A 24,247-nucleotide genomic window follows, 5' to 3' on the forward strand; every position below is an offset into this window, starting at 1 on the left:
AAATAGGACAGTTCCTTGTGTAACTATATTGGTGCTTTTGGCAGTGTGGACAGGTGCCAAGTCCTGCTGGAGAATTAAATTTCCATCTCCAAAAAGCTTGTTGGCAGAAGGAAGCATGAAGTGCTTTAAAATGTCCTGGTAGACGGCTGCGCTGACATTGGTCTTGATAAAACACAGTGGACCTACACCAGCAGATGACATGGCTCCCCAAACCATCACTGATTGTGGAAACTTCACACTAGACCTTGGAAATCAAGGTCCCAGAGTCTGGAGGAAGAGTGGAGAGACAGATAATCCAAGCTGCTGGAGGTCTAGTGTGAAGTTTCCACAGTCAGTGATGGTTTGGGGAGCCATGTCATATGCTGGTATAGGTCCACTGTGTTTTATCAAAACCAAAGTCAGCGCAGCCGTCTACCAGGACATTTTAAAGCACTTCATGCTTCATTCTGCCAACAAGCTTTTTGGAGATGGAAATGTCAGTCTACAGCAGGATTTGGCCCCTGTGCACACTGCCAAACGTACCAATACCTGGTTTACAAACAATAGTATCACTGTGCTTGATTGGCAGCAAACTCTCCTGACCTTAACCCCATAGAGAATCTATGGGGTATTGTCAAGAGGAAGATGAGAGACACCAGACCCAGCAATGCAGACGAGCTGAAGGCTGCTATCAAAGCAACCTGGGCTTCCATAACCCCTCAGCAGTGCCACAGGCTGATCGCCTCCATGCCACGTCGCTTTGATGTATTGGTTGATGCCAAAGGAGCCCCGACCAAGTACTGAGTGCATTTACTGATCATACATTTCATTAGGCCAACATTTCGGATTTTAAAATCATTTTTTCAAGCTGATGTTATAAAGTATTCTAATTTACTGAGATAATGACTTTTGGGTTTTCATTGGCTGTAAGCCATAATCCTCAACATTAACAGAAATAAACACGTGAAATAGATCACTCTGTGTGTAATGACTCTATATAATATAGGAGTTTCACTTTTTGTACTGAAGAACTGAAATAAATGAACTTTTTGATGATATTCTAATTTTGTGATATACACCTGTGTGTAGATATATATCCTTACTTTCAGGGAGTGTAGCAGATGGTCATTTGTTGTTATCTTCTAGCAAAGGAAAGTAAATGACCAATTATTGACCGGTTATTTGTTGTTAGTAAATGACCGATTTAAGGAGGTTTCTCCCCGAAGATCAAAGATTTAGCTGAGATATATTGGATGCTTTAAGATATAAAAGATGACTGAACTCTTGGGGAGGTAGGGACATACAGAGACACACAGCCTGACGGACTTCTACCTTGACAAGCTAATGTATGAAAAATGCTTGTTTTCGATGCACATGTATTTATTTTACTTTATTGCTTTTATGTGTTATTCGAGTGACTGTTTATTTCTTATCTTTTATTACGTAAATTCAGTTTAGTTTCCTCAATTCTCGTGTTAACATTTCTCATTCATTTCACACATAAGCCTGATACTCTGATGAAGAAGCACGCTTTGCTTTGAAACGCATAGGTTTTTGGCCCCAGCTAGGCTCCGTAGCCTTAGCCTGTGACGTCACACGCTGTCAGTGCAGGACAGTGTCGGCCCCCCTCAGCTGTGCATCCAGGACGCTACCGGCCGGAGCTATCCTGCCTCTGCCCAGCTCTCTTCTTTACTTGCACCCCAGTCAGCCAGCTCATTCACTTCATCCTCCCAGCTTCTCACCTGCTTATCCAGCATTTCTGTGGATCATTCACTGTGATCAGCACAGCACCTTCATTCAGCAGAGCTAGGGTAAGTTTGTATAAGTCCTTTACCGTTCATCAGTGTATCTTGCTGTGGTAGATTTTTATCTCTTGCGTGCTTTGAGTATCGGGCTTATGTGTGAAAGGCAGGACTTTCACTTTTACTTTTACGTTATCATCTTTGAATCGTCCTGTGAGCGCGGTGCCTTTCTCTATTTACTTATTTAACCCTTTTTTGGCAGAACAAGCACAGCTTCAGTCTAGGCACCAGCAGCCCTCCCTTTCTATTGGTAGCGCCGGTGTATATCTGTATAATATTTCTCATTCATCACAATCACTGAATCCGTTACGGAACACTCTTTCATCTTTTCTATGCAAATTCTGAAGTATGAGTTATGGAAAAAATGGAAGTGATGTTATAGAATTTTATTTAAAAAAGTGAGATGGAAGTAGTATATTTACTGGCTGATCAGAAAAAAAAATACCATTTTTATGCTTTCCGTGGCCAGAGGATCTTTTATCAGGCAAGTAATGGCAGACCTGCCAGATGAATGATCCACTATCATTGAAAAACTTGCGTATATGATTCTTCTGGTAAGGTAATAAAGGTGTCACTACAGTAATACTTTTAACTTTTGGACAAAAATGTATTAAAGGGGTTTTCCAGGCTCAGGACAGAGGTTTATAGTCACTGTATGTGACTGCAGATATGTGAACTGCGGTAGGGGCTAGTCGGCGGCCGCGTGGCTGCATGTGCGGGATTTTCTCGAGCCTGGAGAACCCCTTTAGTGTCACATAAGTGTTCTGTAATGCGCATTGTCTGGTATATTGTGACCATCTGACACCGGGTTACAATAAGACATTTCTAAGCTTTTCCTGCTCCTTTCTCTGTTAGTTACAGTCACTGTAATCTGTGAAGCAGAAGAGTAAAAAGTTTTGGAGTTTTTCCAATTGTAAACTTTCTTTTTTCTATATACTTGCAGCACAATGGCGTCAATTAGAGACTTTTTATCTAAAGAGGCTATTGATAAAGCCTTGAGTGCTGTAAAAGGTAAGTGACAGATTCCAAGTGAAGAAATTATACTTGATTTATTGTTTATTATTGTGGTTATTTATGAAGCAAGGGTCAGATGAGCAGAATTTACCTGTGTTGGAATCGGATAGCACCAGGGGTTGGATTATACTATTCTCTTCCATTTTTCAGATGAAGATTGCCCATTCACAATCTTCATCCTTATTATATTAATTCTTTATGAATACTTACTTTTCATGCACTTGTCTGAACCTGATCTTACTGTAATTTCTTTATGTTGTGTAAATTTAGTAAAATAGATTTGAACTAAAGAAAATATACTGTAAATAATTGCCAATTGTTATGATTATTATTCAGCTAGGCTTCAGAAAAGGTTGTGCCTAGGTATAGAGAAAAGCTGTGGGCATTTCTAAGTTTTTTTCACAGGCCCTGATTCATCATTGTCCATGCAATTTTCCTGGAGTAAAATTGGTTCTATTAGTGACATTTATATTTGAGCTTATTGCGCCACTCCAGCCTTTTCTTATTTCAGCGCTGGAGTGGTGCCACTAATCTAAGCTCCCTGACCATAGTCTTACACTTTGTAGCTGCTGTCAGCTGCTTACGGACCACCCCAGTCCCGCGCTGTCATCTTGTGACCGTGTCTACTGACTGACCAGGAGTCAGAGGTAACGGTCACAAGCTCTCGGTGTAAATCTACGAGTCCCTCGTTCTGGCCGCATTCTGACTCTCAGACTTACATTGAGACGTGACTTCCGAAACAGTCAGCAAACACTGGAGCGATCCATGAAGTCAGAAAGTGCTGGAGATTGACTGGAGCGGTGCCTATAACCGATGAAGATGGCGGCTGGTATATATAAAACTAAGAGCAGGGAACTTAGATTAGTGGCAGCGGTCCAGCGCTGCAATAAAAAAAAAGCAACAACCCTGAAGTGATGCCGCAAGGCTACATGGACACATCTATATGAAGTGTTTAGGGTGTGTGCACATGCTGCGGATCCTCAGCGGTTTTGGTCCTGCGGATCCGCAGCAGCTTCTGCTGCGGTGTACAGTACCATTATTACCTATGGAAAACAAAAACCGCAGTGCACACAGTGTGGATTTTTCCGCGCAGATTTGCTGAGGTTTCAAATTTGCAGCATGTCATTTCTTTCTGCGGAATCCTCAGCGGTTTCACACCTTCTCCATTGTAGAGGTGTCATACCGCAGGGGAAAACCGCAGGCTAATCCGGAGATAAACCGCAGGTCTCTTGACCTGCGGATTTACCTGCGGATTTTGCTAAATCAGTGCGGAAAATTCCGCAGGTGAATCTGCAGCGTGTGCACACAGCCTTAGTGTGCTCTCAGTTTTTCTTGCACGGCACACAGACACATTGAGTATATTCTATTCTGATCCTCAAAATCCGATTAGAACAGGACCTGCACTGATTCTCTCGGATTTCGCACTCGGATTCATTTTTTTTGCTCACAAAATAGCAGCGAATACTGTAATACAGAAAAAATCAATCAAAAAAGCAAATCCTTCAATTAGTCTTTGAATAAGCTTCTTATTCATATTAATGTAAAATCAAGCCTATAATCAACAAGTCAGTTCTTTGAAGTTTTTCAGCCTGAAAAACAGCCCAAAATTTGAACACTGAATGATAAAAAAATAAGAAAATAAATTATATGCCAAAGCTGCATCAGAATCTATTATGGAAAAAAACTTTTGAAGTGTTTTTTATGTTGACTTTTCAGTCTGAAAATTCCTAGAAAAAAAACAGCATGAACATAACGCTAGTCCAGCTTTTCTAAAAGCTAGAGAGGAACTGTTACAAGAAAGGGCTCACTAGTTGAAGTAGATGCGCTAAAGTCAAACTCCCAGTGGGCACACAGGCCATGTGCATTGGTGCAACAGATGGGTAAGGCATGCAGAACACACACAGGTAACTGGGGGACTGAAAGCCGCAGGTAGCCAGGAGACATCCTGAAGACCACACCCAAGTTTCAGAATTACTGAAGTCTGCTGGTAAACAGGAGACTGAGGATATGGAAGTAGCAAGCAGATTGGTGGCATCATGTAGACCGCAGACAGGTAGCAGAGAAAACTTCAGTGTAATGGTTCTAAATAACATGGAAACCGTAGGCAGCAAGGAGACATCCTGGAAACCGCTGGCGGACACACAGCAAAGGTCATTGAAGACCAGAAACAGATAGAAGACAGAACTCCGAAGTAATTAGACAGTTCAAATACAATGGAAGCTGCAGGCAGATAGGAGGCACTCTGGAAACTCTAGAAGGAAGCAGTGGTACTGAAAGCCCCAGGTAACTCAAGGACTGGAAACCTCTGGCAGCCAGGAGACATCCTGGATACTGTGAACAGGAACTGTGCACAGGCAAACTAAAAGTCTGCTAGAATGTCTTAATACTAGGACACACGAGCGCCTTGGGAAACATTATATTTGCCTAGCAAGGTCAACACAATGGACCAAAGCCTGATGTGGACCACAAGAAAGTTGAGCAGACTAGGGTGTAGGGAGCAGAACTGAGACCTGTGACAGGTGTGTAACAAGAACGTCCACAATCTGAATTTTATCTCACATAATACAGCTGCAACCATAATTAACCTTCTAAAGTAAAATTTTGGCCAAAAAGGGAACCTGTCACCAGGTTTTTGCTATCTAATCTGAGAGCAGCATGATATAGGAGCAGGGAGCCTGATTCCAGTGATTTGTCACTTACTTGGCTGCTTATTGTAGTTCCAATAAAATCAGTGTTTTATCATCAGAAGATTATCTCTAGAGGACTGTTTTTGTTTCATGCCATGGTCTCCTGCTATGTCATCCACATGCTCTAAATAACCAGAAAGCTGCCAATCAGTGGTCTGGATGGGGTTACACAGAGCATAACATTCCCAAAAAAAGTAATTCTGCTGCAGATAAAACAGGAATTTTATGAAAAAAATTGTACCAAACACTAAGTGATACATTGCTGGAATTATCATCCTTGCCTCTACATGATGGTGCTCTCAAATTACATGGCAAAAGCTGTTTCTGCCTGTGTCTCTTTGCCTTTACTCCCTTCTCTATAGAATTTAACCCCTTCCCGACATTGGACAGGAAGTTTAAGGCTTAGTGTTACAGACTGGGCAGAATTGCACCTGGCTGTATAACCCTCCAAATGTTGATATTAATAAAAATTGCAGCATTTAGAAGGTTGTGAGAAGGAGACTCCCTCTCTCAACTCTTTGCCACCCCCACAATGTGATCATAGTGAGCTGATTGTTGTCACAGCAGCTAAGGGTCAAATAATGACTTCCAGGTCTAAAAAGGAGGGTCTAACAGATGTTTTACCAGTGTGAAACTAACAGTTCTAATGCATTGCAATGCATTAAAAAAAGCAATCAAAGACATATATGTTAAAGTCTCACAGAGGGAGTAAGTAAAAAAACTACAAAAAAGTAAAAGAAAAAATAATCAATGCAATTATTCAAATGCCATTGATTTATTAATTCTGCCTTCAAAAGATTGCAATAAGTCTCAGCTCACATTTATCCTGCACTCTACATTGAGCACAGTGCAGGTAGGTAGGTAGCAAATACCTGCCTGTTAGTGCTTGGGCACATTTATTTATATTTTTAAAGTCCCAGATATCCTCTTTAATATTTGTCTATTATATGTCGACTATTGTGTATGTGGCTGTAGATGTCCCATTCACTGTGGATATTGGTCTTGTACTGCGAGGTTATTTATGAACTGTCTTTCCATCTTTATGAATTATCTTGTATTCTATACTATATGTATGAATAAATAGTTACATTTAAGCATGTAACTCCTTTGTTCTCTTTTTTGCAATATTGGTAGTATTTGATGATAGATTTCTTATGTTTCAAGTTTGTACCTAACTGTTTTTAAAAAATAGACTACATGCCATTTTTTTTTTCTTTCCTAATGTTTTAGCAATTCTCAGTATTTATAATACCTATTTTAATTTATTTTCATTTTGATTTTTGCTTTCAGGTCAGTGCCGTTATATTGAATCAAATTATACCTTTGTTGATGAAATTCGTCTTGTGCTTCTTTTTTATTCCTTATTTTCCGTTTTTAGGTAATGATTTGCTCGTGTCCTAAGGCGGGGGTTCATGTATGTGGTGCTCTGATTAGCTAATCATAATGCAGACTGCTGACAGGCCACTGATCCCTCACTGACCTGCTCCCTAGTTTGCATAATGAATATACTAATGTGTGTTTGAAAAAAAAAGCATGTCACTTAATCAAAATGGCGGCACCTGCGTGCTTTCTCTTATCGGTTACTTCCTATTATCTTCCTGTGTTTCAAAGAAAAAAAAAAATCACCATCAATATGGCGCCGTCAGGTGTGCCTGTGCATTAGCATCTATCATGTTCCGATAGATGCTACTGCACAAGCGCCTTTCATCGGCTCCTTTTTTGCTGCAGTCAAAAAAAAAATTACACTACAACAAAATGGCGCCGGAGGCGGATCTGTAGTAGCATCTATCTCGTATCAAGAGATGCTTCTGTGCAAGCGCCACCGTCAGCGCCATTTTTTGTAGTGTAGATTTTTTTGGCTGCAGCAACAAGGGAGCCTGTGGAAGGCGCTTGTGCTGTAGCATGTATCGGAACACAATAGATTCGAATGCACAGGTGCACCTGACGGCGCCATATTGATGGTGATGTTTTTTCTTTCAGTACATAGTGAACAGTAGCTGTAACCGCACCCCGACACTGACTGTCAGTCGGCTCAGCAGTGCTGACCACTATGCACTGAGCCGTGACTGAAGCCGCTCCGTGCATGCCTCTATATAAACAGGTCATTTACTCCTGGTACCCAGGCTTCCAGTGCTGCAGCTGCTCAGCTCTAGAGTGCTATTACATTACAGATTAACACCAAATCTGCAGACTAACAGCGTCTTTTTTTAACATGATAGATTCCATTTCATTCTAGTCTACCATAGTTATATTACTAAGAATTCTACTTTTTTTTTTTTTTTTTTATAAAGACTCTGACTCCTTCCTGCCCATAGAATTCTTCAACGCAATTGGTCTTAAAAAGCAAGTTGGTATAGTCAACAAGATCTTCAATTTCCTGGACAGAAACAAAAGTGGATTCATTGAGGAAGAGGACGCTGAGTAAGGATACAGCTTGAATGCTTTATTCTAAAATATCAGAAGTAGATGATTATATTGCACCATACATAAGTCAGATATTTTCGAAAACTTTTAATAAAGCACCAAATATTCTGAGCCTTCAATTATTGTAACATAGTAACATAGTTATTAAGGTTGAAGGGAGACTTGAAGTCCATCTAGTTCTTTTCAAATAATTTTTTTGGTTTTCAGTCATTAAACAGGGTAAGGGAAGGAAGGGAGGAAAGGGAATGGAAGTAAAGAACCTTGTACAGGTACGGAAAAAATTTAAAACTAGAGAACTCACAAATAGGCATTAAATAGCATATAGCAAATAACAAAAAAGGAAAAGAAAATCGACAATGCTTATTATGGGGTAACATTCTTGGAAGGAGATACGACATCCCGGTACTACAACGGCCATGTTTAGGCCTCAAAATATAATACCTCTTAATAGGTCTATTTGATATGGAAGTCCATCTAGTTCAACCCATATCCTATCCTAACTTGCCCTAACATATTGATCCAGAGGAAGGCAAAAAAAACCCATGTGGCAACAGTAAGCTTCACATTGGGGAAAAAAATTCCTTCCCGACTCCACATACGGCAATCAGACTAGCTCCCTGGATCAACGCAATATTAAGGTAACTAGTGTATATACCCTGTAATATTATACTTTCCAAGAAAGGCATCCAGACCCTTCTTAAATTTTAGTAAGGAATCACTCATTACAACATCATATGGCAGAGATTTCCATAGTCTCACTGCTCTTACAGTAAAGAATCCGCGTCTGTGAGTATGCTTAAACCTTCTTTCCTCCAGACGTAGAGGATGCCCCCTTGTCCCCGTCACAGGTCTAAGAGTAAAAAGATCATTAAAAAGGTCTTGGTATTGTCCCCGCATATATTTATACATTGTAATAAGATCACCCCTAAGCCTTCGATTCTCCAAACTAAATAACCCCAAGTGTAATAACTAGAGTTGAGCGATACCGTCCGATACTTCAAAGTATCGGATCGGAATGGATCGGCCGATCTTTAAAAAAAGTATCGGTATCGCCGATTCCGATACCGGAAGTCCCATTCAAGTCTATGGGACTTCCGGTATCGGAATAAGAAAAACCCTGTTTTTGCCTTGTACAGCCTCTCTGGGGTCTGTACGGGCCTTTCGGGGGGCTGTGCCGGCCTGCCAGGGGGTCTGTGCAGGCTCCGGTGGTCTGTGCCGGCCTGCCGGGGGGCTGTGCCGGCCTGCCGGTGGTCTGTGCAGGCTCCGGTGGGCTGTGCCGGCCTGCCGGGGGGCTGTGCAGGCTTCGGGGGTCTGTGCAGGCATCGTCCGATGGGACTACAAGTCCCATCAGGCGATGCCTGCTACCATGACAGTGATTGACACATTAGCCAATGATGGGACAGTAGTAGTCCCATCATCCGGCTAATGTGTTAAATGTTAAAAAAAAAAAAAAAAAAACACTACATACATACTACATGCATGCTACATACATACTACATGCTACATACATACTACATGCTACATACATACTACATGCATGCTACATACATACTACATGCATGCTACATACTACATGCTACATACATACTACATATATACTACATACATACTACATACATGCTACATACATGTTACATACATATTGCATGCTACATACATACTACATACATACTGCATGCTACATACATACTACATACATACTACGTGCATGCTACATACATACTACATACATACTACATACATACTACATACATACTACATGCTACATACATACCACATACATACTACATACATACTACATGCATACTACATGCATGCTACATGCATGCTACATGCATGCTACATGCTACATACATACCACATACATACTACATACATACTACATATATACTACATGCATGCTACATACATACTACATGCTACATACATACCACATACATACTACATACATGCTACATACATACTACATATATACTACATGCATGCTACATACATACTGCATGCTACATGCATGCTACATACATACTACATACATACTACATGCTACATACATACCACATATATACTACATACATACAATACATTCATACAATACATACATAGACATACAGTACATATAACATAGAGTAACATACTTACCAATACTTGTCACATTGTTCCCCGAAGCCATTGTCTTTTCCGGAATAAATATTAACATAACAAACCACAAAAATACTCACCCACGATCCGAAGCAGTCCACGAGTGTGTCCCACGACGATCTTGGGTAGAGAACTGCAGCATCAGATGATGCTGCCGTTCTCTACGGGCTGCAGGAATCCAATGACGGAAGGTAGGTATCCTTCCGCACTGTATTCCTCCGCCACTTAAAAAAAAAAAAGTCCCTAGTCTCACTTTATGCCATTGCTGCGTGGGAAATTCCCACCCAGCAATGGCATAAAGTGAGACTAGGGACTTTTTTTTTTTTAAGTGGCGGAGGAATACAGTGCGGAAGGATACCTACCTTCCGTCATTGGATTCCTGCAGCCCGTAGAGAACGGCAGCAACAGCTGATGCTGCAGTTCTCTACCCAAGATCGTCGTGGGACACACTCGTGGACTGCTTCGGATCGTGGGTGAGTATTTTTGTGGTTTGTTATGTTAATATTTATTCCGGAAAAGACAATGGCTTCGGGGAACAATGTGACAAGTATTGGTAAGTATGTTACTCTATGTTATATGTACTGTATGTCTATGTATGTATTGTATGAATGTATTGTATGTATGTAGTATATATGTGGTATGTATGTAGCATGTAGTATGTATGTAGTATGTATGTAGCATGCATGTAGCATGCAGTATGTATGTAGCATGCATGTAGTATATATGTAGTATGTATGTAGCATGCATGTAGTATATATGTAGTATGTATGTAGCATGTAGCATGTATGTAGTATGTATGTGGTATGTATGTAGCATGTAGTATGTATGTAGCATGCATGTAGTATGTATGTAGCATGCATGTAGTATGTATGTAGCATGCATGTAGTATGTATGTAGTATGTATGTAGCATGCATGTAGTATGTATGTAGTATGTATGTAGTATGTATGTAGCATGTAGCATGTATGTAGTATGTATGTGGTATGTATGTAGCATGTAGTATGTATGTAGTATGTATGTAGCATGCATGTAGCATGCAGTATGTATGTAGCATGCATGTAGTATATATGTAGTATGTATGTAGCATGCATGTAGTATATATGTAGTATGTATGTAGCATGTAGTATGTATATAGTATGTATGTGGTATGTATGTGGTATGTATGTAGCATGTAGTATGTATGTAGCATGCATGTAGCATGCATGTAGTATGTATGTAGCATGCATGTAGTATATATGTAGTATGTATGTAGCATGTAGTATGTATGTGGTATGTATGTGGCATGTAGTATGTATGTAGCATGCATGTAGCATGCATGTAGTATGTATGTAGCATGCATGTAGTATGTATGTATGTAGTATGTATGTAGCATGCATGTAGTATGTATGTAGTATGTATGTAGCATGCAGTATGTATGTAGCATGTATGTAGCATGTATGTAGTATGTATGTAGTATATATGTAGTATGTATGTAGCATGCATGTAGTATATATGTAGTATGTATGTAGCATGTAGTATGTATGTAGCATGCATGTAGTATATATGTAGTATGTATGTAGCATGTAGTATGTATGTAGCATGCATGTAGTATATATGTAGTATGTATGTAGCATGTAGTATGTATGTAGCATGCATGTAGTATATATGTAGTATGTATGTAGCATGTAGTATGTATGTAGTATGTATGTAGTATTTTTTTTTTTTTTAACATTTAACACATTAGCCGGATGATGGGACTACTACTGTCCCATCATTGGCTAATGTGTCAATCACTGTCATGGTAGCAGGCATCGCCAGATGGGACTTGTAGTCCCATCGGACGATGCTTGCACAGACCCCCGGACATCAGCACAGCCCCCCGGCAGGCCGGCACAGCCCCCCGGCAGGCCGGTACAGACCCCCACAGGGTGCACAGACCACCGGCAGGCCGGCACAGCCCCCCGGCAGGCCAGTACAGACCCCCACAGGGTGCACAGACCACCGGCAGGCCGGCACAGCCCCCCGGCAGGCCGGTACCGACCCCGGGCAGTCCACACAGCCCCCCGGCAGGCCGGCAGAGACCCCCGGAAGGCCCGAAATGATGGCGCATCATGATGCGCACACACCGCGCATCATGATGACGTCAGGCCGTCAATCAACTTTGAACTTCCGATTCCGATGCCGAATTCCGATATTGAAAAAATATCGGAAGTCGGTATCGGAATTCCGATACAGCAAGTATCGGCCGATACCCGATACTTGCGGTATCGGAATGCTCAACACTAGTAATAACCTGTCTTGGTATTGCAGACCCCCTAGTTCCCTAATAACCTTGGTCGCTCTTCTCTGCACTCGCTCCAGTTCAGCTATGTCTTTCTTATACACCGGAGACCAGAACTGTACACAATATTCTAAGTGTGGTCGCACTAGTGACTTATATAGAGGTAAAATTATGTTCTCCTCATGAGCATCTATGCCTCTTTTAATGCATCCCATTATTTTATTTGCCTTTGCAGCAGCTGCCTGACACTGGACGCTAAATGTGAGTTTGTCGTCCACCCATACACCCAGGTCTTTTTCAATGACAGTTTTGCCCAGTGTTTTACAATTAAGCACATAATTATACATCTTGTTCGTTCTACCCAAGTGCATGACCTTACATTTATCCCCATTAAAGCTCATTTGCCATTTATCAGCCCAAGCTTCTAGTTTACATAAATCCTCCCGTAATATAAAATTGTCCTCCTCTGTATTGATTACCCTGCAGAGTTTAGTGTCATCTGCAAATATTGAAATTCTACTCTCTATGCCCCCTACAAGGTCATTAATAAATATGTTAAAAAGAAGCGGGCCCAAAACTGACCCCTGTGGTACCCCACTGCTAACTGTGACCCAGTCCGAGTGTGCTCCATTAATAACCACCCTTTGTTTCCTATCCCTGAGCCAGCTCTTAACCCACCTACACATATTTTCCCCTATCCCCATTGTTCTCATTTTATGTATCAACCTTTTGTGTGGCACCGTATCAAAAGCTTTTGAAAAGTCCATGTACACCACGTCCACTGCATTCCCTTGGTCCAGTCCAGAACTTACCCCTTCATAAAAGCTTATCAGATTAGTCTGACAGGAACGGTCCCTTGTAAACCCATGTTGATATTGGGTCATAAGGTTATTCTTCTCCAGATACTCCAGTATAGTATCTCTTAGAAAACCCTCCAGGATTTTACCCACAGTTGAGGTTAAACTTACTGGCCTATAATTTCCAAGTTCAGTTTTTGTCCCCTTTTTAAATATTGGCACCACATTTGCTATACGCCAGTCCTGTGGTACAGACCCTGTTATTATGGAATCTTTAAAGATTAAAAATAATGGTCTATCTATGACTGTGCTTAATTCCTGCAGTACTCGGGGGTGTATCCCATCCGGGCCCGGGGATTTGTCAATTTTAGTGATTTTTAGACGCCGCCGTACTTCCTGCTGGGTTAAGCAGGTGACATTTAACGGAGAATTTTTGTCCCTGATCACGTTATCCATCATGGGATTTTCTTGTGTAAATACTGTTGAAAAAAAGTCATTTAGCATATTGTTTTTTTCCTCATCCTCATCCACCATTTCACCCAGACTATTTTTAAGGGGACCAACACTATCATTTTTTAGCTTCTTACTATTTATGTAGTTAAAGAATATTTTGGGATTATTTTTACTTTCTCTGGCAATGAGTCTCTCCGTCTCAATCTTTGCCGTCTTGATTTGCTTTTTACAGAATTTATTTAATTTTCTGTATTTATTTAATGCCTCATCACTACCTACTTGCTTTAATTCTCTAAATGCTTTATTTTTATCTCTTATTGCGCCCCTTACAGCTCTATTTAGCCATAGTGGTTTCCGCCTGTTTCTAACATGTTTATTCCAATACGGTATATATTGTGCACAGGTCCTATTCAGGATGCTAATAAACGTCTCCCATTTTCTTTGTGTATTTTTATGTCTCAGGATATCGTCCCAGTTAATTGCACCAAGATCATCTCTCATCCGTTGGAAATTTGCTTTCCTGAAGTTTAGTGTCCTTGTAACCCCTCTACTACACATCTTATTAAAGGATACATGAAAACTTATTAATTTGTGATCACAATTACCCAAGTGACCCCCAACCCTTACATTTGATATGCGGTCTGGCCTGTTGGTTAATATTAGGTCTAGCAGTGCCCCCCCTCTTGTTGGGTCCTGAACCAGTTGTGAAAGGTAATTGTCTCTCATAGTTGTCAGAAACCTATTACCTTTGCTGGAACTGCAGGTTTCGGTTCCCCAATGTATTTCAGGGTAGTTGAAGTCCCCCATAATAATGACTTCTCCTTGAGTCGCAGCTTCATCTATTTGCTTTATGAGGATATTCTCTGTTGCTTCCATTATTTTTGGACACTTATAACAAACCCCTATCAGTAATTTATTATTTTTCCCCCCTCCCCTTATCTCCACCCACAGGGACTCTACATTTTCATTAGATTCATATATATTATCACGAAGGATGGGTTTTAAGGATGATTTTACATATAAACACACGCCTCCCCCTCGCTTATTTGTTCAGTCATTTCTGAACAGACTATAGCCCTGTAAATTTACCGCCCAGTCATGGCTCTCGTCCAGCCATGTCTCAGATATCCCCACCATGTCATAATTATGTTCCAACAACATTAACTCCAATTCCTCCATCTTGTTGGCGAGGCTTCTGGCATTAGTATACATGCACTTTATGTATCTCTCTGTACCTCTATTCTTTCTTAAATTATTAACTGTTCTAACCCCACCCCCCATGCCACCCCCACCCCCAAATTGTGATATGAAAATATTACGGCCATGTTCACACATTGCATTTTTGCTGCACTTTTTGTGCAAATTTTAAGCTGCATTATGCAGTACCAGCAAAAGTTGTGAGATTTCAGAAATCTCCTGCACACACATTGTTTCTTGTTTCCTGACTGAATTGGAAAACTGCTGTGTTTTAGCAAACTGCAGCATGTCACTTCTTTCAGCATTTTTGCAATGTTTTTTTAAAGCCTTTTTTTCACCCATAGAAAGCAATAAGTGCAAAAATGCAGCAAAAAGTTCAGGTATCAGGTTTTGCAAAAACCTAAGAACGTTGCATCATGTTTTTTGGGGGGCTCTACATTTTACCAGCATGCACAAGAGGCAACAAAAACGCAGCAAAAACACAACATGTGAACATAGCCTAAGACTCACAACACATGTTCTTATTTTCAGAGATTTGCTGCAGAACTTTAGACATGATGCCAGGAAGCTGACTCCTGCTGAGACTGCAGCTTTCATGAAAGCTGGTGACCCTAATAACACGGGCAAAATTTCACCTGCTGGTAAGGAAGGTTTTTATTACATAAATTTTATACATGTTTAGGTTCCTGCCTAATGCATTGATAGTATATTCGCTGTAAATATACGCCGTACCACCTACTTAACTTTGCTATATAAAATAGATATGTTGTACAGTGCACATCATTCACACTTGCCAATTTTTAGGGACGACCTTTCAGGATTCTGAGGATTGTGGAGAGTGAAGCACAGTGTTCATTTTTAGTTTTATTTCTTGTGACCATGCCTCAATTTTCCAGGCATAGCACCTCACCAAATCTCATGTACGCCTGTTACTCACCCCCCTGAATTTTGCCAAATTAATTCCAGATGCTCTGCTTCTTAAGAGGTTTCTGCTATGCCCGACAGATTTGCCAACTATTCTGGGAGTTCCGGAGGACTCTCCTTTCTCTTGGAGCATTTTGAATATTCAAGACGAGCTGTAGTATGACTTTTTTTTAACTAAAGGAGTATTCTCAATTGTCTATTGAGCAGCTCAGAGCTATGCAATCTCCTTATGGTTTCCTCAGTTTTTGGTTTCTAGCAGGGCGGGCTCTCCTCCTTGAATGACAGTTCTGGTGAGTGGATCGAGTGCAATCAGATAAAAAAATTGGATTGCACGCTGACCAATGTTAACCTATGAGTCACTGCTAATCTGCAATTTTTTTTTCTCAGGTGACTTGGACTGAGAAAATAATTGTGGCATGCTAGGATTGTCCTCGTATCTTGGATGAGACTAGCCAATGCAAGTCAATGGGTGCGAGAAAAAAATAAAAAAAACCTCAGAATGGATCTATACACATAGAATAGATATAGAGATGTCAGTCATATAATTAGTACAGTGCTTGTGTAGCTTACGGTACAGGTATTGTTTTACATACTAAGTTATTTTCTGGTAAAAATGATGTTTATAGCATGGGACAGGGGTAATACACAGAGGTTCCCATGCTCTTAATATCAGCTCATAGCTCTATACTTAGCCTTTACTGGTTATTAAAATGGCAGACTCCTAAAAAAAAAAAAAATAACGCAGGGTCCCCTATAATTAATAGCCAGCAAAGGCTAGGCAGACTGCTGTGAGCTGGTATTAATAGCTTAGGAAGGAGCCATGTGTATTGGCCCCTCCCCGACTAAAAATACCAGCTCTCAGCAGCTCCAGAAAGGACGCATCCATAGGATGCACCAAATCTGGCACTCAGCCTCGCTCTTCCCACTTGCTCTGGTACAGTGGCAAGTGGGGTGATAGTTGGAGGGGTTGATGTCACCTTCGTATTGACAGGTGACATCAAGAACAGAGATTAGTAAAGGAGAGGCGTCTATGAGATGCCGCCATTACTATTCCCATAGTGATATTATATAAAAATAGACACCAAGAATAAAGTCCTTTAATTTAAAGAATAACACAGACTCCTTTAATTAATCTAAATTAAACCATACTCTCGTCCTCGCCCAGTCCAGTGAAGCCAATGTCTCCTGTAACAGAATTAAAATAATAAACAACAATATTCCTCAACTGTCTGAGAGGATAATTATCCATATGAGATGAACTCCTATGACCGGACATCACAGCGAGCGTGGGAAAGTTCTGACTCTCACAGTGCCATCAGAAACATCATGGGAAAAAGGCCTTTGAAGTTTGTTTTTAGGGTCTGAAGTTTCCATGTTTGGCCTTCAGTTTGGAACAATTTATGTGTAAATGATCCTGTTCAGTATAATGTAAAATAACTTCAATAAGGTGATGGATTTTGTAAAAATTGCTTTGTTCCTAGGGCAATCCCTTTAAAGGGAATATGTTGTGAATTTTTTCAGAAATGGATAAAATTTAATGCATTAATGTTTTAAGATTTTTTTTCAATATTAACTTTTTGAATGGTATAAAAATCATATAAACATTTAACCCCTTAACGACGGGGAAAATTTCCATTTTTGCCTTTTCACTTTTTCCTCCCCTTCTTCTCAGAGCAAGAACTCTTATTTTTCAGTCCACACAGGCATTTGAAATCTTGGATAAGTTGTACTTTTGAATGACACCATTCACTTTTCCACAAAGTGTACTGGAAAATGGGAAAACAATTCAAAGTGGGGAGAAATTCTGATGTTTTTTCTTGGAAATTGGTTTTACGTCATACATTTTGTGGTAAAAATGACTTGGTAATGTGATTTTGCTTATCAGTGCGATTACAGCGATACCAAACATGTCCATTGTTTCTATTATTTTAGTGGTGAAAATAAAAATCAGAAGTTTGCAAAAAATAATTTTTGGGGTTGTGTCGCCATTTTCCGACACCAGTAACACTTGTGTGTTTTGCATTACGAAGCTGTGTGAAAGCTTGTTTTTTGCAGGGTGAGCTGTCATTTTTATTGATGCCATTTTGGGATAGATATAACATTTTGATCTTTTGTTACACATTTTTTGTGGAATTGCAACGATCGAGAAAAGATAATTTGGGCGTTCTTGATTGTTTTCCATTTACGGTGTTTGCCTATCGGGTTAATTATTTTTATTTTTTCATAGATCAGACTTTTCTTTATCTTTATTTTTTATGGGAGGTAAAGGAGAGTGATTTGAATTTTTTTTCCCATTTTTTAAAACATTTTTTTTTAAATATCCTTTGTACATGTTAGTCCCCTTAGGGTACTTAAGCTGCAATCGCTTTGCATTGCTGTATATAGCAAAAATCACAGTTGAAGTTCGGCCACAGGCAGGGTTTCACAGGAGCTCCGTATTGACAAGCATGGAGGTCTACAGCAGACCCCCTGGTGTTATAGCAATCCAGTAGAGTCCCTCAAATACATCATGGGAACACCGATTTGTGTTTGGAATTATTCCGAATCAACTCACATTACGACTGCAGTAAAAGTGGGTGGGGTCTGCTCACATGTGTCCTATACTGATCCCACTCTAGAATCAAACTTTCCAATGCAAGTGTATGTGCCTGAGAAAATGCTAGACTGCCATCCTGATTGCACCTTAGTGCGGTCTTATTTTAATGCTCAATATATGTAATGGTAATAATACTAATTTTCAAAACTGTTCCATACTTTCAGGTTTCATTAATAGTATTAAATGAATTTATCGAAAGTAAAAAACATACAAATCACAATTCTGTTTCTTCTATTTCAGCTTTCTCTGCAATGGTGCAGGCATCAGATTAACAACACTAAAAAGAGGACAAGAATTTAACCCCTATTGTACTCCTAACAGACAACTTATTAATGGCTTGCAATGATCTGTGCATTTCTGTACTCATGGCATTGATAAATTGATAAAATGTCTGTGTGTAAACTCTTCTTGCAAATATTAAAATATCAACCAATATAAAGGGTTGTCCACTACTTTACATGTTCTATTCATGAAAACTAACTGCAGTAAATAAGCACTTCACTAAATACCTTGCTTTACCAAATACTGCTGTAACATGAGTTGTTCTTCGGGTCACCCGATTTCTGGCCGAGAATCTTCTGGCTTCATGTGATGTCAAGTCAGAGTCTTCCTCAGTTCCAGGCACTGGAAACTGACATATGAGAGGGGCTTGCCACACGGGTGGGCCATGGTGCATTCAGAAGAGGTCACTCTGTGTGTGTCAATCCTGCCAGCTCTCCCTGCACGCCCATCACTCCCTGGCATCTGTATGTATACAGCAATATGTGAATATACATGCACACACACTGCTGTATACTCTGTATAATGTATATACACCCTTCTGTATTCCATTTATAATTTGAATATTGTGGCATAAAGTCTGCTATGTGTGTTGGGGGACACTCAGCAGCGTATCAACATAATCAGGCATGGTTTTTCAGACAAAATAGTCCATACGCTTTATTTTAGCGCCATAAACCGCACTGTAAGCCAGGCTGCACATCACCAGCTTACACATAGTCCATTATTTCATCACATGTGGCTTTACAAAGCATTCACTATTCACACCTAACTCTCTCCAGTCACCGGGTGACCGCACAGTTCAGTAACTGACCATTGTCAATGCACATACCCCATACCCGGGGTTACCTCTCAGGAGCTCCTGCTCCACAGGCTGACTCCTCGTCAGTCCAAGGTCCTCTACAGGACAGCGTCTTTCTCAGTGTGGGGCCATCCCAGGCTCTGCACACACATGTAGCCTGTCCGGGTGCTATTCAGGACGTTCGTCCAACACCCAGGCCACCAGGTCCAAAGTCTCACCAAGTGCTCAAGGAATCCGATCCTTTTCCAAAGATCTTCCAACACAGACCTTCCAGGAGCTTGCACCCTGAACCACACACTCTGTCCATGTGACCTGACCTCAGTCACATTATATGGTTGTAACCACCCCCATGGATGGGCGGTGCATGTGTGGTTAGTCAATTCCCGCCCAACTTCCTGACTAACCCTATAAGCCCCCCTTATAAGTAATACACAAACACTTGTGGAACTAGAAGTCCCAGCATAACCATATCATTTTGGGCTTACAGCACAGAGAACCTCTGCGACACATACCGGCCATTTACAATAATGCCAGTCCCTAATTCACCATCATAATTACACCACCAAGCACATCCTGAAATGCATACACAGCGCCCCCTAGCTTTTACAGAGGTTACTGCATTACATACCCTCCCCCCTGTTCACACTTGTGGGGTTGAACATTTGTCACTCAGTAGGTGCCTCAAAACTGTGTACCCATTGTAACCTTGTTCTAGAAGTCGAGAGGAACGTCTCAGCCTGTTTTGGGCGTTATTCAGCATCATATCTTTGTTAGGCCTCCCCCAGCAGTCAGTATATCGGCTTTGGGCTTTGGCCCTCAAGTCACAGTCTGTCTGTGTCACCAGACCTTTCTTAGTCTCCACACTTTTCCAGTACGCCCCGTCACCTGACTTCTCTCCATGGCTGGCTCCCCTGTTGTGAGTTCATTTTCCCCTTCGTCACTGAGTTCTGGTGAACTCCCTATTCTGGTAAAGGAAGGTAATGAGCCTGATTATCAGGCACCTGAGCCTAATGATGATGATTGGCTGAGTGGAGTCACGGACTGGATATAAGGCTGCCGACGCCCTTCTGCCCTGCGGGTGATTTCTCTGTGGACTTCTAGGAAACCAGTCTGATTCCTGCTCCTCTAAAGCTAAGTTTTCTGCTTTGCCTGTTAGCATTTGTGTTTTGTTTTTGTTTGCCTTGCTTTTCTGGATTCTGCCATTCCCTGCTGGGGTGAGCTGATTCTCCTTTTGCCGGTTGCTCTGTCTTCAGAATATTCCTGAGTACTGACATAGTCTTTTTGAAGCCTAGCGTCTTCAGGGCCTTTTTCACTGTCAGTCTGTTGGCTCTTATTTTCATAGGGTTTTTCACGGATTGCAGACAGCAGCCTTCCTGTCCTTTCCTATCTAGTTAGCTTGGGCCCCGTCTTTGCTCAGTCTTTCTTCTTGCTTCACCGTCATTATATGTGGGGGGCTGCCTTTTGCTTTGGGGTCTGCTCTGGAGAAGTTTAGATTCCCCTTTCTGTCTTTAGGCTATTTAATTCTCCGGCTGTGATCGAGGGGTCTAGGGCATCGTAGAAACCCCCCACGGCTACTGCTAGTTGTGTTGATAGGTTCAGGGGTCTGCAATCCGATAGCTGGGCCTTGTTTTTTTACACGTTTTGATTTTGTGGTCTCTTTTCTTCCTGGAACTAAGAATGTCAAGGCAGACGCCCTCTCTAGGAGCTTCTTTGCTGATTCTCCTGTGGTGACCAAGCCTGCTACCATCTTAGGCGAAGGTGTAGTTCTTTCAGCCATCTCGCCTGATTTGAGACTTGCTCTGCAAGAGTTCCAGGAGGACAAACCTGAGCGTTGTCCCAGTGGAAAGTTGTATGTTCCTGACCAGTGGAAGAAGAGAGTGATGTCTGAAGTTCATTGCTCTGCATTGGCCGGTCATCCAGGTATTTTTGGTACTAGAGATCTGGTGAGTCGCTCTTTTTGGTGTCCCACCTTGTCTCATGATGTCAGGAATTTTGTGCAGTCCTGTAGGACTTGCTCCCGGTCTAAATCTTGTTCTCGCTCTAGTGGGTTGTTGATGCCTTTGCCGGTCCCCAGGAGGCCATGGACCCATATTTCAATGGATTTCATCTCTGATATGCCGGTCTCTCAAAGAATGACTGTTATTTGGGTGATTTGTGATAGGTTCTCTAAGATGGTTCATCTTGTACCACTCCCTAAGTTGCCGTCTTCCTCTGAGTTGGTGCCCTTGTTTTTGCAACAGGTGGTTCGCTTGCACGGGATTCCTGAGAACATTGTATCTGACAGAGGAGTTCAGTTTGTGTCTAGATGTTGGAGGACTTTCTGTTCCAAGCTGGGAATTCAGTTGTCCTTCTCCTCTGCTTTTCACCCTCAGACCAATGGGCAGACAGAGAGAACAAACCAGACCTTGGAGTCGTATTTGAGATGTTTTATTTCCGCTGATCAGGATGATTGGGTTTCATTTTTGCCCTTGGCCGAATTTGCTTTAAATAATAGAGCTAGTTCTGCCACTTTGATGTCACCTTTTTTTGTAACTTTGGGTTTCATCCTCGATTTTCTTCAGGGCAGGTGGAGCCTTCTGCCTGCCCAGGTGTTGACACTGTGGTGGAGAGAATGCACCAAATCTGGGACCAAGTGGTGGATAAGTTATCTCTCTCCCAGGAAAAGGCCCAGCGGTTTTCCAATCGACATAGGACCATTGGTCCCTAGTTTAAGATTGGTGATATGGTGTGGTTATCATCAAAAAATATTGCTATGAAGGTGGCTTCTCCTAAGTTTAAGCCTAGATTTATTGGACCTTACAAGATTTTGGAGATTATTAATCCGGCAGCATTTCCGAACCTGCTTACAGAGACACATATGAAAATTCCAGAAGACGTTTATTGTCAGGCTGAATTCTTGTATTATGCACAATAGTAACACCTATAGCAGGTGAAAAGATAATTCTAAACCAGAGATTTAAGGAGGTGAATCTTGAATGATGGCATAGTGGATTGGGGACAAATATACTGGAATGCTGAAAAAGAGGTCTTAAGGGTGGTGGCTGCACATTATAGTGAGAAGACCTGGTGATGAGTTCCCTTTAACCCCTTTCTGCCATCCGACGTACTATCCCGTCCACGGTACCCGGGCCCGTATGACCGGGGACGGGATAGTACGTCGGTGCGATCAGCGGCGCCCACGTGGTGAGCGCCGCTGATCGCGGCCGGGTGTCAGCTGATTATCACAGCTGACACCCGGCACAATGTGTCAGGGGCGGTCACGGACTGCCCCCGACACGTTAACCCCTTGCACACCGCGATCAAACACGATCGCGGTGTACCGGGGGTTAAAGGGAAGCATCGGCAGGGAGGGGGCTCCCTCCGTGCTTCCCTGAGCCCCCCACGGCTGCGCAATGTGCAGCGCTGCTGCGGGGGACTCCCTTCCTCCAGGCCCCCGAATCCAAGATGGCGATGGGGGCCTTTGGGGGCCTGCGGAAGCTGGCTTCCTCAGTGCCTGCAAAGCGCAGGCATGAGGAAGCCTTCTGCACTGCCTGTGTCAGATCGCTGATCTGTCACAGTGATCTGTGATGTGACAGATCAGCGATCTGTCACAGGACAGTGATGTCCCACCTGGGACTATTTAATAAAGTAAAAAAAAACAAAAAAAATAGTGTAAAAAAAAAAAAAATAAATTAGAAAAAAAAAAAAAATATTCCCCCAATAAATCCATTTTTTGGAAATAATAAAAAAAACAAAACAATAAAAGTACACATATTAGGTATCGCCGCGTCCGTAACGACCCGCCCTATAAAACTGTCCCATTAGTTAACCCCTTTAGCGAATCCCTTAAAAAATAAAAAACGAAGCAAAAAATAATGATTTATTATCATACCGCCAAACAAAAAGTGTAATAACGCGTGATCAAAAAGACGCATATAAATATCCATGGTACCGCTGAAAATGTCATCTTGTCCTGCAAAAAACAAGCCACCACACAGCATCATCAGCGAAAAAATAAAGTTATAGCTTGCTGAATAAAGCGATGCAAAAATAATTATTTTTTATATAAAATAGTTTTCATTGCATAAAACCGACAAAAACATAAAAAACGACCTAAATGAGGTATCGCTGTAACCGTACTGACCCGAAGAATAAAACCGCTTTATCAATTTTACCGCACGCGGAACGGTGTAAACGCACCCCCCCAAAAGAAATTCATGAAACGCTGGTTTTTGTTCATTCTGCATCCCAAAAATCGGAATAAAAAGCGATCAAAAAATTTCACGTGCCTGAAAATGGTACCAATAAAAACGTCAACTCGTCCCGCAAAAAATAAGACCTCACATGACTCGGTGGGTCAAAATACGGAAAAATTATAGCTCTCAATATGTGGTGATGCAAAAACTATTTTTACAATAAAAAGCGTCTTTTAGCGTGCGACAGCCGCCAAACATAAAAACCGCCATAAATAGTAAATCAAACCCCCCGTTATCACCCCCTTAGTTAGGGAAAAATAATAAAATAAAAAAAATGTATTTATTTCCATTTTTCCATTAGGGTTAGGGCTAGGGGTAGGGTTAGGGTTAGGGCTAGGGTTAGGGTTAGGGTTAGGGGCGTGTTGGGGTTCGGGTTGGAGTTAGAATTGGGGGTTTCCACTGTTTGGGCACATCAGGGGCTCTCCAAATACAACATGGCGTCTGATCTCAATTCCAGCCAATTCTGAGTTGAAAAAGTCAAATGGTGCTCCTTCCCTTCCAAGCTCTGCTATGCGCCCAAACAGTGTTTTACCCCCACATGTAGGGTATCGGCCTACTCAGGACAAATTGCAAAACAATTTTTGGTGTCCAATTTCTCCTGTTACCCTTAGGAAAATAAAAAAATTGGGGGCAAAAATATCATTTTTGTGGAAAAAAATG

General features: G+C 41.5%; 1 protein-coding gene across 2 annotated transcripts; it reads left to right on the top strand.

The window, feature by feature from the left end:
* Positions 1 to 1,497: 1,497 nt before the first annotated feature.
* LOC141047776 (parvalbumin beta-like) lies at positions 1,498 to 18,710 on the top strand. 2 transcript variants are annotated; one of them, XM_073543063.1, is made up of 5 exons: positions 1,498 to 1,790; positions 2,725 to 2,792; positions 7,774 to 7,903; positions 15,283 to 15,392; positions 18,512 to 18,710. In XM_073543063.1, exons 2-5 carry the CDS (start codon positions 2,729 to 2,731, stop codon positions 18,541 to 18,543), a joined length of 336 nt encoding a protein of 111 aa, XP_073399164.1. In that variant the 5' UTR covers positions 1,498 to 1,790; positions 2,725 to 2,728; the 3' UTR covers positions 18,544 to 18,710. The 2 variants fall into 2 exon arrangements, with proteins under 2 accessions (XP_073399164.1, XP_073399165.1); XM_073543064.1 differs by lacking the exons at positions 1,498 to 1,790; positions 2,725 to 2,792 and adding an exon at positions 6,776 to 6,860.
* Positions 18,711 to 24,247: the final 5,537 nt, after the last annotated feature.

This window comes from Dendrobates tinctorius, unplaced genomic scaffold (assembly GCF_039654945.1).
Source record: "Dendrobates tinctorius isolate UK_male_01 unplaced genomic scaffold, ASM3965494v1 ptg000129l, whole genome shotgun sequence".
In the NCBI taxonomy this organism is placed as follows: Eukaryota; Metazoa; Chordata; class Amphibia; order Anura; family Dendrobatidae; genus Dendrobates; species Dendrobates tinctorius.